We start from the raw sequence: 17,571 nt of genomic DNA, 5'->3' as shown, positions 1-17,571 counted from the left end.
CGCACGGACGACTCCCCGCGCTTTTGTGCAAAGTGTTGAATTGTATTTATGATAAGGCAATATTTATGTGAAAGTTAAGTATCCAGTGTTTTATTTATGAGAATATATCTACCGGCCTCTAATAGTACCTACTCTTGGTCTTAGAATGATGTTACATAGTGGCGTAATGAAAATTACATACACGTCAATATTGTGTGATTGGGCGGACATTTGGTAGACAGGCAGGAACGGACCAATTCGAATTTTCACCGTCACGTCTGTTGGCGGATTTGGTTCCCCGACCTTATGAAAAAAAGAAAAAACAAAAAATTAAAATCCCACAGACAGAATATAAAAACAAAAACTCCTTTTGCCATGACATAGATTTATGATGCGGCAGCCTAGAGGAGCGAATAAATCTCACCAGGCACTTTGTCAATGTTTACTCACAGTGTTTCCAAAGGCAAAGAACACAAGCGGGAACCAGATGATGGCGATCACAAACGCGAGAACGCCTCCGCCAAGTAAATACTTCGACACGTTGGACTTCTTCATGCCTCGCGGCTGCGGGAATTCGTCTTCCACGTATCGAGAACACTGGAAAGGGAAAATATTTCTAGAATTTAGGACGTGCTGAGCTGATTAGGCTCCTTTTATAAACTAAGGTTGAACCATGAACCATGACAGTTATTAGTGCTCACGCATGAGTTACAAGAGCTTTCCTAGTGTTGTCAATTCATCAAGGACAGAACCATGATGACTAAAATGTGAAGCTCTTCAGTTTGTAAAAGTAATAACACAGATTCATTTAAAACCAAACTTCAACCTTTCAAACACAGAAGGAGGAGAATATGGGTTATTTTGACTGGCATGTTGCATATGAGCTTAGCCAAGAGGTAATGTATTTAAAAAACTGTTGTGTAATGAATGTATAACCGTAATTTCAGACATTAAGGTACACAGTAGAGCGAGCTATTTTTGGGACGACCTTTAGAAGCGACTAGCCGACTTGAATGTAACAAATAGACAATACTAGCTGACCCGGCTAACTTTGTTCCGCCTTAATGGCAATAAATAAGCAGACTTTTTTTATTATTTCGAATGGGATAAAAAGTATCCTATGTCCTTCTCCAGGCTCTAAACTACCTCCCTGACAATTTTCAGCTAAATCGGTTCAGCCGTTCTTGAGTTATAAGTGGAGTAACTAACACGACTTTCTTTTATACAGGGTGTTAGGTAAATGGGTATATGAGCCGACACTAGCCCATGCTAACATGGTCATATAAATGGTATGGTGAAGTCAGAAATTTGATATCATCATTTTAATTTTTTTAATTTTCATACAAAATAAATTTTATAAAATCCGATTTGTATGAAAATTAAAATAATTAAAATGAAGATATTAATTTTCTGACTTCACCATACCATTTATATGACCATGTTAACATGGGCTAGTCTCGGCTCATATACCCATTTACCTAACACCCTGTATATATAAGATAATTTACCTTAAGCAAAAACACGCTGGCGAAGATGTCTTCCATCTTGAGCCAGTCCATGAGCGTCATGGACGTGTCGGTCCAGATCCAGTCCATCAGCGTGCGCAGCTCGAACAGGAACGGCACCGCCATGAAGCTACATAAATACAATTAAGAGCGTTTACGTCTAGCGTGGCATGTCAAGTTTAGGTAATTTCGATGCTAGTTTTATTCACACTAAAATAATTATGACTGTGTGCGTGTTCTCACGCTCTATAGTCAAACCAAAATACTTTGATCCACCATCGTAAAAGTGTGCCAGGCTGTCAAGTGACAGCTCAAGGAAACTATAAAATCTTCAAATCTTCCAACACCGACTCCATAATTATAAATAATGGTATACATTAGTCCTAATCAATAATAAATACGTAAATTCTTTATCAAATAGTAAATTATCAAAGGTTTTTTACTATTTTGAGAATATATTATACAGCCTATGTTCAGCAGAAAATTTTTTGAATTTTAATGGTGAGAGATTTTTTCAAATCGGTTCTATTCAAAACAAACTTTTCCTGTTTACTATTCTTTTTTTATCCGGAAAATGCATAACATTTTATACCCACCAGCTGCGGGGGCAGCTAGTGGGTTATGTGGGATTCTTCCTACCAGAAGGTGGGTAGCCCCTACACCCACTAAAAACCTGACTGTTTCTGCCATGATCCATATGAGTGATATGAGGGAACGCGGGACATCGCCATTGGCTGTTGCCTGTAGCATTCGTCCTTAGCCGCCACCAGACACCTCCATGTCTAGCGACCGAGGCCTGTTAGGAAGGGACAGTTGGAGACCATAAGCTGTCCTCTTGCGCCCAGGGTGTCGGCGGCGGATAACCGGAGTGTCGGCTGAGGCCGCCTCTCGCTCGTCTCATCATATATTATATACTAATGTAGATATTGTTTCCGAAAGCGAGCGGGTTCATTCCGTACCTGTAGATACGCTTCATGCGTTCTGTAGCAAAAGCTGAAAATCAGTGTTCTGCCCTTTTGAGGGTAGTGTTTATACTGAGCTCTTTGCTTTTTGCATCGCTGCGGCACACATCACTCTGACGCAGGGAACTATTTGAAACGCTAGTCATCTTTATCTTATGTTGTTTTGTCACTTTTGTTATGTTGCAACTGTTGAAATTATTACTAACCTGTGTATCAAAATACCATTGGTGTCACCTAGTGTGTTTCTTGACTAACTTTATTTCGATATTGAATTGAATTTCAATAGCAACTATACATAATGTGTGTGTTAAAAGCATTAAAAAAAGTGTGTTACAACAAATAAACAATTTATCTATCTATCTCACGCCTCTTCCCGATTGGTAGGGAGAGGTCATTTCCAACCGCCGCTCGTTCGCTTAGGCTGGGCACTGTTGGAGCGTGTCAGTCTGCTGCGGTGACTCACGTGCCAAGACTGCAGTGTTAACTGACAACCATCTACAGGCTCTCGGCCTATACGGTGGAGGAATGGCCCGAAGCACCCCCAAGCGCCTTTTGTGTGAGGCGATCATGCCGTCGCACCCACTCCTCTAATACAGGCAGAACTGCCTCTATGGTGCGACGTAAAATTTGGCTGACGGCCAGGTGTACCCTTCAGCACTCTAGGGCCTAGATCCTCAAGCCTCTACCTTTTGGTTTCCACCTCTCGTGGTGCACGTACACGTACATTTCCCCTTGGGACCTATGGTCACCTCGCAACTGGCGTCTATTCTCGGTTGTCGACACTAGCTTTGTCGCCACTGAGGATAAATGGCATAAATAATATCGATTGTCACCAGTACTTTCCCACATACTTTCCCAGTTGTAGCTACAGGCTTTCTCACAACTTATGACAAATTAGAAAAATACATCCCAATTATGCCTAGTGGGGACGCACGTACACAAATATTGACACAAATGTCATCGTGCATGACATACGTAAAGTAAAAGTCAAGTAAGACCAGATGAATACAAATATTATTAATTTTATTAATAATTCGTACGCGTGGACCTCGTTTTACTCCTTAGTTCGTAAAATCTGTTGTTTGATATCATGTTGATAGATGGCGTTTCACGGCTTCCCCCGCATGAATATTTACGAACGTCAAAAACAGTAGTTTGTCCAGCGCTGTAGATTTTAACCAATGACGATAGATTGCGCTTTTTAGACACGTCTTATTTATTTATTGAAATTTATTTGTCACATATCGTCATAAATTATAGCCTATAATTATGTTAATCTGGTTTATAAACAATAATACTGTAAAGTTTCAACAAAATCCGTTCAGTAGTTTTTGACTGAAAGAGTAACAAACATCCAGACATCCAAACTTTCGCATTTAATGACAATATTTTTTCCCCCATTTATCCTCAGTAAGGACATAGTCAGAGTCAGTGTCCACAACCGGGAATAGACGGACTGCGGATACTATGCGGTATCCACGAATTACCTCAGCCTGTGTGTTAACGATGGCCACCAGTAGTAGGTATAGTAGCCGATAGATTTACGTAAGATACTTATTTTTACTTGCAATTAAACTGATTTACATATCTTACCTACTATATTTACTTTTGATTATAATGTGTATCTGATTTTACCTATTTTAAGCTAATTATTATTAATTTCTAATTGTCTTAACTTAGTCCTGCCATTTGCCTCTTTGAGTAACTGTAAAATTATTATTTTGTGTTTAGAATGCTACATGTATGTGCAATTATTTATGTATTCTAATAAAACTAAATGTTTAACATCCCATTTGGATGTTACGGTTGTTTACCTACATGTTTATGTTTGGTTTGGTATCAATAAATAATACGCAACTCCGGGTGCGCGTAGGTAATAATATTGTCGCGCCTAGAACATGCTAGAGCTAGCCGTTAGCGATGCGGCCCGCTGATTGGCCGGAGGCCTCTGTCCTTTTATGGTCAGAAGCCACTCGCGGCCCACCGCGCCGCACACGCGGCCGAGAGCCGCCAGTCGTGATCCAACAACTTCCGCGAACGCACGTACGCACCCCCGGACGCGCCTTTCGGTTATTTTCACTTACAAACTGGACTTTCATTTCATTTATTCATATCATCGTTCACCCATCGACCTACATCGCCTACACTGTGCCTCAGTGATATCATGCGTTGCGCTTTTTTGAACAGTAGGATGCTCCACGACTACACAGCACTGTGCCATACTCGAGCCCCATATAGGACCATATAACGCGTGACGCAAAAGTATAGTCAGCGACTCAGTGCAGCCGGGCCTCCGAGATTAGGCATCAACCGGCTTAGTGCGCCGGCGGTAGCCAAAAGCTTAGGGGTGAGACGATTCAAGTGGCCGTCAAATGACCACTGTCCAACTAACTACAATCCGAGGTACCTACCGCAAAGATTTTCCGACTGTAATATGTTGTGTATGTTCCCCCTACAACTAGGTGGGACCCTGCTGACAGAGCATTCCTATTAACTATTCTGTAACCACCTATTTATGGCAAATAAATTATTAGTATTATTCCTCTTTATAATATTAGTAGGTATACATACATAACTTGCTGTTCCAAATTTTCGTCATTCGTTTTCGTTTCATCGCTAAAAATAACTTAATTTTATTTTTCATTACGTCTGAAATAGAATTTGTAGTAAAAATAGACTGTAATGAAAAATAACAATAAAATATTTTAATTACCACGTGATCGCAAAATCTACCACCAAGATTTTGCGGATACACTATAAAAGTCCAGCTACCTGTCAAAGATCAACGTACGCGTGACACATGTCAGCAGAGCACCGAGCGACGTGACCTCACTCTGGAACGCCTCGAGGCGGACTGAATTTGAACGATTCGTGCGCGGCGATTTATAGTAGTTTTCAAATACTCATAGAAAAAAAATTACAATGAATTATTTTAAATTTCAAAGTAAATATTTTAGATAAGATATTCTTCTATTATATTAAGCTATTTTTGTGTTGAATAAAGGAAGAATATTGGTGAAAAAATCACTTTAATTTTTGGGTATTTCACGTTCTTTTAATTTGTGATTTCTTATTGTAAAATGCTTAAATCTAAAAATTTTCTCAGATAACTATTTACCTAAGGATCTATACTATAGGATATAAATGTTTGTTAAATCGTTTTCACAGTATTTTTATAAAAATTTCAGCTTGTAAACTGACGCTAAAGTGGAAATTTACAAAACCTGTGTGGACTTATCTTGATAAAATTCTTAAACGCTAAACTAATCGCAATATTTTCTCAATTAACTATTTAGACGACGAAATTGCCTAACTATTTATGCCTATAACATATTTGTAGTATTACTGGTTAATGATTGTAACGAGTTGAAAAAGTACTGTTTTTGCGCCAAACGGCGTAAACGCTCTTAACAAAATGACATCAATATAAATATATTATAGTCTATCCAATATAGCTTGATTAGAATGACAGCTCTCAAACGAATGTGACTAGTGCTGGGTATGTTTCGTACGGTTCACATAGATGTATCGATAAGTTTTCGAAAAAATTATATAAAAAAATGCACCCAATTTCTTAATATCTTTATTCATAAAAATGATAATTATAATTTAAATTTAAAGACAGCAAAATTTAAAATTCATGTCAAGGGTGAAGGGTGTACAACCTAAGTCGTAGTCATTATCATCAGTGTTCTTCAGTGGTTTTTTCCTCTCGCTAGAGGGCGGTGGGCATCTCTTCTAGAGCAACGGTGCTATGAATAGGCAAAAAATTACCGGTGATTGATTTCCGATGTTTGATTATTTAAGAATGAAATGTTTTTTGGTTTTTAATAGTGAACATTTAGAAAAACGTATAACTTGACTTAAATATGTAAAAAAAAATAGTTAGAATTTTTTTTTGTTAAATATGTTAAAAAAATTGTTTTAATTTAATATGACATTTGTCGATATGTCCCATCACTAACATTTTTGTAACTCGAGATAACCTTGTAGAGACGTCGTTAATACTCTAGCTTGATTTTTATAATTTCGAATTACTACTTATTGGTGTAATTTAACGCTGCATTTACACGAAATTATTTATTTATTTAAAGACTTTATTGCACACACAACAATGTTCAGTACAAAAAGGCGAGCTTAATGCCATAAGTCATTCTCTACCAGCTGACCTTGAGAAAAAAAGAGATATTGAGTAGGCGGTGCTAAAAAGCTACAAAAATGTACACAATATAATACATAAAATATTATAATATATATACATAAATACATACATATAATTTATATAAAATGGATGACGAGAGGTAAGGGAGGATAGGAGAGGATAAGGGAGAAAAGGAGAGAATAAGGGAGATTAAGACGACTTGATGCGTTCAAGAAAATGTTTGCGCACAGAGTGTTTGAAAACAAACTTACTAGGAGCCTGCCTGATGTTCTCGGGAAGAGCGTTCCAGAGGCGAATGGAATTGAGGAGAAATGAATTAGAGAGGAAACCAGTGCGGTGGGAAGGAGTGGAGAGAAGGAGCGTGTTGGACGAACGAAGTTGACGTGCGTGCGTCGAACTCAGAAGTTTAAACTGTGTTTTCAAGTAGGAAGGGGAGTTAGGGTCATTTAAGATGGTGAGAAGGGTGGTAAGGATTCTAACATTGCGCCGTGCAGGGACAGGTAGCCAATGGAGCTCAGACCGGTGGGAAGAGACATGGTCATATTTGCGAAGACAAAATATGAACCGGATGCAATTGTTCAGAAGGCGGTCAAGTTTGTTGAGGAGAACTTGATTAAGGTCCGGATAACACACATCAGCATAATCGATGACCGGAAGAATAAGAGCGTGGACAAGCGAAATCTTTGTTTTAACAGGGAGAAAATACTTCAATCTCCAAAGAGAGCGCAGTGTGGCGGTGACCCTTCGACTAACCTCGGAAACATGTGTCGTCCAGCTGAGAGTAGAATCGAGATATAGACCCAAATTTTTAACACTGGTACAGTATGGTATATCGACACCGTTATAGACGACAGACACCGTTATAGACGACACAAAAATTAACATTTTTATTGGAAGCACTGTCGTCGAAAATATTGATTGTAGGTCAGACGTGAATTATTTCTTGTCCGCCAATATTTAGCTCTCATTGATCGCTACTACAAAGTTATGTCGTTACTTTTGATGGCAGCTGTCATTCTAATCAAGCTATATTGGATAGACTATAAATAGCAACAATTTGCACAGAATTGCAATGAGGTAGACCCCTAGAGACGCGCTGTGATAAAATTTTAAACAACAAATGGGCTAATGAGGGTTTTCGCGAATGAAAAATCCGCCAGATGGCAATACGTGACGCGAGGTCCAAATGCTGCATGATTGGTTATTTTTGACATGACATTGACAGATATGTCAAAATCCACCAATCACGCAGCAAGTCAGACCCCACATCCACGTTCCGCTATCTAGCGGATCTTTCATTCGCGAAAACCCTCATTGCATAAAATCGATAAAATGGCGCGATTAAAGCATATCGCGGCGCGCATCCTAGGCCTACTAAAAAGTAATCAAGGTCATTATTAAAAGTTGGACTTAACAACTTAAGTTGTTTAACAGTCATAATGAGAACAGCTAGGGACTGGAATTCGCTGCCTGCTGCTATCTTTCCCGAAGACTATAATCCGGGCCTTTTCAAGACGAGAGTGAGTAGGCACTTACAGGGTAGATATGTACCATCATATACTGCATCCCACTTAACTCCAGGTGCGATTAATGCACCACACATTACACTGTGGTCAAATACCTGCCTTGTTACGCATTATTTTTATTTTTTTATTTTCTCATAAACAAAAAGGGTCAACGATTTTAGACAATGATCGGTTATGTTGAATCCACTACACGAATAACTGCTTACCCCCTGAAGAACAGCATGTTGAGGAAGTGGTAGGACTTGCAGAGGAAGTTGCCGATGATGCGGCGCGGATAGCCGCAGCGAATCTGGTACGCCGACAGCAGTAAGTAGATGCACTTCACCATGTACCACATCGGCGGTGGCGGCAGTGTGTTGAATGTTCTGGGGGATTTATTAAAAGAATCAGAATATCGTGATTGACAGTCCCTAGCCTTAGGAGATTGATTATATGATTCAGAATTTGGTATGTTCATTGACAGTCAATATCCATTCAGGACGTCCACTGCTGAACATAGGCCTCCCCCAATGACTTCCACATCGAACGGTTGGTAGCGGCCTGCATCCTGCGCCTTTCTGCTACCTTTATCAGGTCGTCGGTCCACCAATATCCATTATATCCCTACGATCTAAGAGCCCGTTAACCCCAGACATTTGATATTTTATAAAAGTTAGTAACACAAGTAACAACAATGGACCGCCATGAAGATTCAGCTTTATTAACGAAGGGCTGGGGTTCACGGGCTGTTGCTCTACCAGTGGTCACTGTCAAGACTACATTTTTTTACAAATCTATAAACAAAGTTGCGGACAACAATAAATGTCTTACAGTGTAATTTCAGATCGATCAGATATACTTATTTAACTTTATGGTCTATGAAATCTAAACTTGTCTTGATTTTGCTATTGGATTGACTGGAGACTAGTAATAAATGGAAACAGTATTAGAAATGGGCACTAACCAATTAGTAATATGATGACAAATTATCTCAAATATGATGAAACAACAGCTTACCTTTCAGTAATAAAAGGCAGCACAAAGAACATCCAAATATGCACGCCGATGATCAGTGCATATTGAAACAGAATCTTGCCGAGCATAAACTTGCGCAGATACAGCGCTCGGTCGATGACGATGAGTCCGAACTGCAGGATCAACATGATCAGGAAAGGTATGGGTACTTTGTTCTCTTCTAAGTACGCTTGCACGCCGCCGTCGCCTTGGTGCGTCTGGAAATAATGATGAGATGATTAGACACGTATATTCTTAAACAAAGAATTGTGTATGAAATTATGGTTTAGAGAGCATTAAATAAAGGTTTCCAATAGAACGCCAGGTCTTAGGGCAGGAAGGTTTTTACTAGACAGCTGTCCTGAACAAAGATATTGTTCATTAAAAGAAATAATAACTTAGCTCACAAATTCAGTTAGTTGATTGCGAGCTAGAGGGACAAGTAGCCGCGAGTATATTATTTATGGTGATTGGTGCTGGTGCCTGATAAAACGTATTAATGTAATAAATAACGTTTGCATTCTGTTTACGTGATTTTAGGTACCTAACCGGCGCACGTTTACGTTGACACCATTTCTCCTACGAGTATGTATGGAAAACCCTTTATTATGAGGTATATTAGGTTGAAAGTAGTCTGCTACTCACCCCAAATGCCGCGAAGCCGAATATAACGACGAGGAAGTTGAAGAAGTCGCACAGAAACATGTAGGCGTAGACGTCGGCCGTGACGCGCGCGCCGGGCGCCAGCATGCGCCGGAAGAAGCGCTGCGTCGGCTGCAGGTAGCGTTTTACGCTGCGAAGAACAAGCGTAAAAGCGTAAGTCATAAAAAAATAGTACTCTTCTATACTTTCTTTTTTCTTTTTCGTACAGTTTGTACATATGGCCAGTAAATTATGATATTCAAGTAAATATAATACAATATTCAAATAAGAACTTATTTACTGATAGAAGATCGATCGTTTCCAGTGGCGGCGTAAGGCGTGGGCGACGTGGGCCACCGCCTACGGCCTCGCGGTACAAGGGGCCTCGCGCATCAAAAATTTTGAAAAAATGTATACAAGGTGGAGATGACAATATCACAATACGACAATAAATGCAAACATTGACTATTAAATATAAATTCTTGATAGCTAAACAATGTAGTTAAAAATAAAAATATATTTTTTTCCAAACAAATTCAGCCATAATCAGACTCAAAATTAAGCAACAACACGGTTTTAAGTGACGAACATTATTCTTTGGCGCCTTAGATAGTTTGGCGCAATATTCCTTTAAAAATAATCACTTAATCAAGAAATCAGAAACTGTCAATGAATAGACCATTGACCCGTTTTTTTTTATTATTTCATAAAATCCGTCTTCAGGTCGCCACAGAACAAGGCCTCGCGAAATCTGTCTTGCCCACATCAAATTTAGGTCTTGCCCCGCCACTGATCGTTTCTGCCAAATGACGTCCACTGTTGGACAAAGGCTTCCCCCAAGGATTTCATAACGACCTATTCTGCGTTGCCCGCATCCAGGTTCTTCCAGTGATCTTAATCAGATCGTCGGTCCACCGGCTCACACTACGTCTTTCGGCCAGTCATAAGTTATGATATTTAATCAAGCAAAGAAATGATATCGAAGTAAAAAAAAATCAAATAAGGATTTATTGAATGATATGGATATCTCCCACTTTCATTTGAATTTCAGTAAAGATGGGCACTGTAAATAGTTACTTACGACAGCCAGATCACTTGCGGGTAGTGATGATACGTGTCCTCCAGGGTTGTCGTCACCGCTATTATTGGTTCTTGATCGTCGTTTACTCTGCAAAAGTCGCAAATAACTTTTAACCGTATGCACAAAGTACTGTAATTGGTTTGAGGTGAAACATTTAATAATAACTTAATAAGCATCCTTAAAGATATTGAACACTACATTTATTTTGTCACGTTCGTGCTTATGACTAAAATAATGACAAAAAGCTTTACTTGTAGTGGTCGTCCTCCTGTTTTGAAGGACCTGCCTCGGGATCGTCGTCATCTTGGGACGGCAGTTTGGCCTTCTCTTCGCGAGGCTTGTCCTCCAACGACAAGGGACTGGTAGGGCCGTTGCCGTCGCTATCTCTGTTAAATGAGAGTTGGTTATTGATATTTATACTTTCGGTGGTATACTTATGTCTATTAATTAAGTTATACATATATTCAGTAACAACTTGAATACAATTTATTTCAACACCACTCTATTTAATTTAATCTATTATAAGTCTAACTACCATACTATTGTTATTGATCATTTACATAATCTTACACTGATATACAAATGAACGTTACATAAGTAATAAAGATACAACTTGTCATATTTACATACATAAAATGACTTTTGACTCCTCTCGAATTCAATATCCATTGCGTGAACAAATACATTTATGAATTTCAACAATACACAGTAATTTTCTACATTAGACCTATCTAACTAAATAAAACTAATGATTAAATCACGTCATTCCCAATACCGGTGCGCATTCCTCTCATCGCTTCTCCTTCTATTATTCCGACGCTCGCGAGCGCGCGTTCGCGAGCGAGCGAACACGAGCGGGCGCGAACGCGTGGCGGGCTGCGTTCGCGTGCGCTGTAACCGCTGCCACACCAGCCGCGCGACCCGCGGGTCGGAGCGTCGAGCGCCGAGCTCAAGCATGGCCTCGGTTATCGTCGTCTGCACGTGGTACAGCCGGTCCACCAGCCGGTGACGACTGTCTGAGACGGACGCCCATGTATACAACCGCTGGGGTTAACTTAACCTGCCTTAAATTGCTACCGAGTGAAGTAGTTGACCTCTAAATCCAAAACTCTAACCCTCCATATACAATCTGTGGACAGACTCGGTTCGAAAAGATCAGATGTCACTGAAATTGACTTTTTCTTGTAGGTGTTAAGGCTTGTAGGCAATAAGCGTCACGCGATGCGTATGCACATTAGTCATTGATTTCGCGTATCACGTATGTTATTGTATCCTGTTTGATTATAGACTACAGTTGAATCCATCATCAGATCGTTAGTCATCTTCCATCAGGTATTAAGCACAACATGAATCTTAGGCTAACATATCAATCGTGCCTGCTTTGCTAAAAAACTTCCACATGAGTAAATAAATTAACTATTACCTCTAAAACACTTATAACCTTATCCTATCTTAAAGAAACACTTACGGTCCGGTCTGGTCGTGCAGCTGGACGTATTTACGGCCGACCTCCGCGGCGCGACCCTCCACCACCATCTGGGTATCCTCTTGACTGAGAGGATACTCCATATCTTCGCGCAATTCGATCTCGGGCGTCGATTCCTTCCACAGACCGAGCGATTTCAGCATGAACCTGCGACAGAATAATAATCTTATTTTTATGAGTATAAGAGCTAATTTTAGGTTGTCCACATATTGACTGGGTTAGTGTTTCTGTCATTGCCTATCTATCAACCTTTTCCTAAAGATTTTAAGTCAAAATTGTAAGAAATAAGTAAATCACATGTAAAAGTATAAAGTATACCTATGGAAGAATATGATGAGCAGCAGTAGTAGATCATATAGCGCGTAGTTGTACTTCCTCTCAATACCGATGATGCGCGGCGCCGTGAACGGCATATTAGCGGGAATAGCTTTCTGATTCCACGGTAGGATCTCAAATTGGAACATGCTCTTGATGAGTACTATCACCTGTAAATAAATTATACGATTTTAAGAAACTAACCTTTTTGTGCATTTTTGCAAACCTTTTATAATTTTGACTTTAGTGTATTTGCCCCTGGTGTTTTCACACTGTCATTTGTTTTTTTTTTAATTTGAATAAAGAACAATGTTTCTATGCATGTCCCTTACCTCAGTATAGGCTATAAGCGTAACCCAAAATGTTTTGGTAGGTCGTGGTATCGTGAGAGTTCCCCATAAGAATACCATTAGCGGCAGGGGGATTGAAAGAATAGTAGCTGATTGTATCTGAAACAAACGAAAGGGTACATCAACAAAGCTGTTTAATGGGAGAGCTGCTGTCTGGTTGAAACAGCAAAAACGCCTTTATGCCGTGGTATTACAGTTCAATACCAAATTAAGAATTACCTGGTTGATGAACACCATCAAATAGCATACAATGTCCGTATGTGCCAATACAGCGTACCAAAGCGCGTAGAACAGGTGTACGAATGGCGATTTCTCTTGCTTGAACATAGAATCGTCTTGTTCTTCCAGAATTGACACGTCTTTGCTGCAATTTTATGCTAAATCAGTATATTGCCTTGAAGTAAATGTCACCCACACTTATCATCTCAGAGCTGAATCGCCACTCTATCTTTTATTGCCAGATTCTACTATTTCAGTGTTACCGCATGAAATAATCGTAACATCCATAGAGCATTTTCTGTAGAATAAGCTAAGGAGAGGCAATCCACAGTGAGTTGGTAAGTATGAGTTATTTTAAATGTGCGGTTATAAATGAGAAGTAACGTCAACTTAAACCTAGAGAAAAGAATAACAAAAACAGAGCTGAAACTGATGAATAACGCAGACTTTTGCGTCGATAGTCTGCATTGATTGACCTTATTACAAAGTTTGTTTATAATCAGAAAATCAGGAATATAATAGTACTCATAATATTTACAACACAAATAGGTACAATAAAAAGACAAAATAAAAAAATACACATAATACAAGATACATCTGTGGGAAGATGAATGGTGAGAACATCCTTTATCAATACACAATATAATCATATACAAACGACATATAAATACAAAGCGGCGAAACATGCGATAGTAAGAAATTGAATCAAGAAAAGAGAAATTCGACACAGCGTAGCCCATCGCGTACGACGATCATGGTTGGAATGAAACCTGCACTGTCTTATCTCAGAATATAAATAAAATAAATACTTAACTAAGAAGTCTTTCAGGTTTACACACAACAAGAATTTAGTTATAATAACTTCACTTGATAAAAATTAATGGTAGTTGACTAACTTAGAAAGTATTATTTTTTGCTATTCTAATCTTGCCACATTGCCAAGATTAAATTCATCGATAAAAATAAATGAACTGGGATTAAATACGCAAAACAACCACATAAATTCATCATGTTATCATATCATATTAGTCTAAATTTTTAAAGACTCTTTTGAAAAGGCTTTGAGAGACAGTGCAAGTTATACTCCAATCGCTCCACCTCTCAGTCGACTGCAAGCTAAACGCGCTCTCGTGTTCAGACGTGTCGTCTTCGTCATCCTGCCGCAGCATTTGCAGCGACGACGGCTCGCTGGGTTCCGCTGGCGAGGGCCTTCGCTGCGGCAGAGGTGACGCGTCCAACCCTCGCTCCATGCTCGGCGCCAGGATTCGAATCTCCGGAACGCTTATATCGCTTAACTTACGGCTGCAAACACCCTTTATACTTATACCGGGACACATACCTGTTCGATTTTTTTCTCTGGGTTTGGGACTAGTGTCCGTTTTGATTCTACTGAACTTGGTTTAATACTACTTTTATGTGCCAAAAATCTATATGAAAGTGTTTTTATTTCAAAATCTACTTTTAAGGCCCTTTTCAAACAGATGTAACAACTTTAATCAAATGTCGTTTCCAGTTTGAGAAGGGCTTTTGATAATATTACAATGATAATGGTCTTTCTTTATTGAACTACTTATAGGGTACAATTTGTTAGATGTTATTGGTTATGTTCAACTACATTATCTATTAATGGTATTAGTTGTTACAACAGTTTGGAATATAATTAATTGTTTAATACAAACCCCATCTCGATAGGCGGCATCAGTAGATTTTTATCATAACATTCCTCGTCATCGCTAGTTCTAGCAGCATGCAAAAACAAGACACTACTCACTAATGTTTACCAAACTAGTCTACTACTAATAATTCCGTTAATACCTACTTTCTATTTAGAACCTTATTGATTCTACATTAGAATACAACATGCACACAAGCATGGCTAGAACTGAAGCTGAATAAAACTTACATTTCTTGCAAACACTATTAAATTCAACACCTATAAAAAGGCTACACGAAGCTAGAAACCGATCAAAAGTGTACTCACCGGTGGACGAGAGTCTCAGGTAATGGTTCCCAAATCATCTGTGAGCCTTCTCTTAATCCAATGCCGAAGCCTTCTTTTTCCTGTATTGAAAAATCGTGATTATTTTAATCATTCAATTTCATTGATTCATTGTAAAGCTATGGAACAATACCAAAAGTGGTAACCTAAAGGTTGTGAAAGTGGAAGAATAAAAAATTGAAGCTTCTAATCCTCACAGCAATCTAAATTTTATTTTACATGGGTAATATCTATTCTATAAGGGACCCCGCGCACCAGACAGCGCCTGGCTGCGGCAGCACGTCGAACATATTATAACGGTGTATGGCAGCCCGCGCATTAGGTAGCCAAGATTGTTCATATACCGGATCGGCTGCTATAGCTAGGCATGCCTACCAGGCCTACCAGCCAGGGAGGCCTAAGCTAATACGCTAAAGATGCAGATTAAAGTCAACCAGTTGTTGGTAGCCAGGTAGTTGAAGGCAAGATAGTTCATCTGTGGTTAAGGATTCCGGGAGAAGCTCGCTTCCACCTTCGGCCTGATCATCAGGTGAGATGCAGGCAGCTTCTCCGTGGAGAAAAAACAATTTTAAAAAAAGGTTAAAACCAAGCAGTTCTCACCTTGAGTATCTTCTTTTCAATAGAGAGCGTTCTGGACACGTATCGGTAGTCGCGGGAGTATTTCATGACGTGGCGCGTGACGGACACGAGGAAGCTGGATATGAACGCCCACGCGATCTCCAGGAACCGCTTCAGTTTCTCGAACCACGTTTCTTGATCTGTTGATAACGTGATTTAATAGAAATGACTCTAGATTTAACGTTTTTCGAGTTGAATTTATCTACGTAATCCTAAAGTTGAGTTGAGAATACCTACGATTGTCGATAAAATACAGACTTTTTAAGCCACCATTATAATTTAAAATAGCACAGATTTTTCTGGAAAATGGATTAGAACTTTATCATAGTACAGTCAGCGTCAAATAGTTCGTGACTTTATAGGGTGTACCTAAGTTGATCATTTGTTACCTACATTTTGTATAGATTTTTTTACTATCTATATCAATTTGGAAGTTCACTCAAGGGCGAGATTATATTCAAGAAAATATTACAACTTGATAAATAACTAATGTTTGCTTACCAGGCAGCGGGGCAATATCGTCCAGCTCAGAGACAGCTCCGTCGCGGTCCTTTTCTGACATCGGCAACTCCGTGCCCACCTGCGTTAGGTCCGCTTGCGAGCGCCTGCGTTGCACCTGGAGTTGCCAGTACGTTACACATGTTTAATATAAGGATAAAGATAAAGAGTGGTTTCGTGTCCATAACGAGAATGTACTTTTTACAATTTATTTCAAAAAGCTGTCACGAACGCATCGATCTTTATGTATAAAAATTTGTAGCCACTATGAATTTGTAACCTTACCAAATACAAACAGAAAAACTCAAATCATAATAATACATACATACATAAATCAAAGTATACAAAATATCACACATCCGGTATAGTTAGCATATTACCTCTTCTAAAATTCAGTATCATGTCTATAAATAAACATAAATTATTATCAACATACATAGAAATACACTCTATTCTCTATATCTTTTTCCAACCGGTGCTACCCACCAAGATACTCATAATAATACTTATTAAAATAGTGCAAATATAAAATTCCATGTTAAAAACATAAACAACAAAAGTGCAAACGAAAACACTATAATAAACACCCCAAACATATAATACGTGCAACCAAACACCTAAAGCAAACAAAGCTTTTCCACTATAAAATCAAAACCACGCGCACTTTCATAAGATTTTAAAGAAGAATTTGAGAGCATTTCAATTCGTCTACAAATTCTACTCAATAAAAATCTTATGAACAACCATTAACAAATGTCACGCCAAAATTGTATGAATTTACTATTCATGATCAGCATTTGAAATAAAAATTTCTCCGTACCTTTTGGTTTACTTCGTTAATGAATTCATTGAATTTTGGCATCGATATTAGGCGTAGCATGCGCTAGAAGAGGTCAGCGATTCTGAAGCTGCTGTGAAGACGTGATGTCCATGGAATGACTGACTTTCTCTAGCGTGTGCAGCCAAGCCTTAGGCAGTAACATAGTAAAAGAGAATAGTAAAACATCTTTTGCAGGGCCTGGATTTTACACTTTTACTAGGTCGCGAGAACACGAAAGTACTCAAGACCTCTAACAAATATTATTTATGTTGATAACACCAATCTGCAGACTGGTGGTTCGCTAGTAGGTACCACTTAAACTCAAAATAATATTTTTGTCTACAAAAATTATCTGGAATAAGTAGAAGTAGAGAAGGCTAATGGGTAAAAACCCATTCAACAGATTTGTGACATCA

The 17,571-nt window shown here is 38.9% G+C and overlaps 1 protein-coding gene across 4 annotated transcripts in view; it reads right to left on the bottom strand.

Annotated features, from left to right (window-relative positions):
- The window catches only part of LOC135087688 (piezo-type mechanosensitive ion channel component), a 55,206-nt gene that overhangs the window by 5,121 nt on the left and 32,514 nt on the right, over positions 1-17,571 (bottom strand). For all 4 annotated transcript variants that reach the window (XM_063982434.1, XM_063982435.1, XM_063982436.1 and 1 more), the window contains 15 exons: positions 16,339-16,453; positions 15,820-15,977; positions 15,202-15,281; positions 13,221-13,365; positions 12,984-13,100; positions 12,655-12,821; positions 12,319-12,483; positions 11,102-11,236; positions 10,851-10,937; positions 9,773-9,920; positions 9,131-9,345; positions 8,341-8,499; positions 1,488-1,614; positions 430-576; positions 182-282 (listed from right to left, as the gene is read on the bottom strand). In XM_063982434.1, coding sequence (XP_063838504.1) covers positions 182-282; positions 430-576; positions 1,488-1,614; positions 8,341-8,499; positions 9,131-9,345; positions 9,773-9,920; positions 10,851-10,937; positions 11,102-11,236; positions 12,319-12,483; positions 12,655-12,821; positions 12,984-13,100; positions 13,221-13,365; positions 15,202-15,281; positions 15,820-15,977; positions 16,339-16,453 — 2,066 coding nt within the window. The remainder of the gene's footprint in view (positions 1-181; positions 283-429; positions 577-1,487; positions 1,615-8,340; positions 8,500-9,130; positions 9,346-9,772; positions 9,921-10,850; positions 10,938-11,101; positions 11,237-12,318; positions 12,484-12,654; positions 12,822-12,983; positions 13,101-13,220; positions 13,366-15,201; positions 15,282-15,819; positions 15,978-16,338; positions 16,454-17,571) is intronic.

This window comes from Ostrinia nubilalis, chromosome 3 (genome assembly GCF_963855985.1).
Source record: "Ostrinia nubilalis chromosome 3, ilOstNubi1.1, whole genome shotgun sequence".
NCBI classification, from domain to species: Eukaryota; Metazoa; Arthropoda; class Insecta; order Lepidoptera; family Crambidae; genus Ostrinia; species Ostrinia nubilalis.
This window is presented reverse-complemented; position numbering and strand designations above follow the sequence as displayed.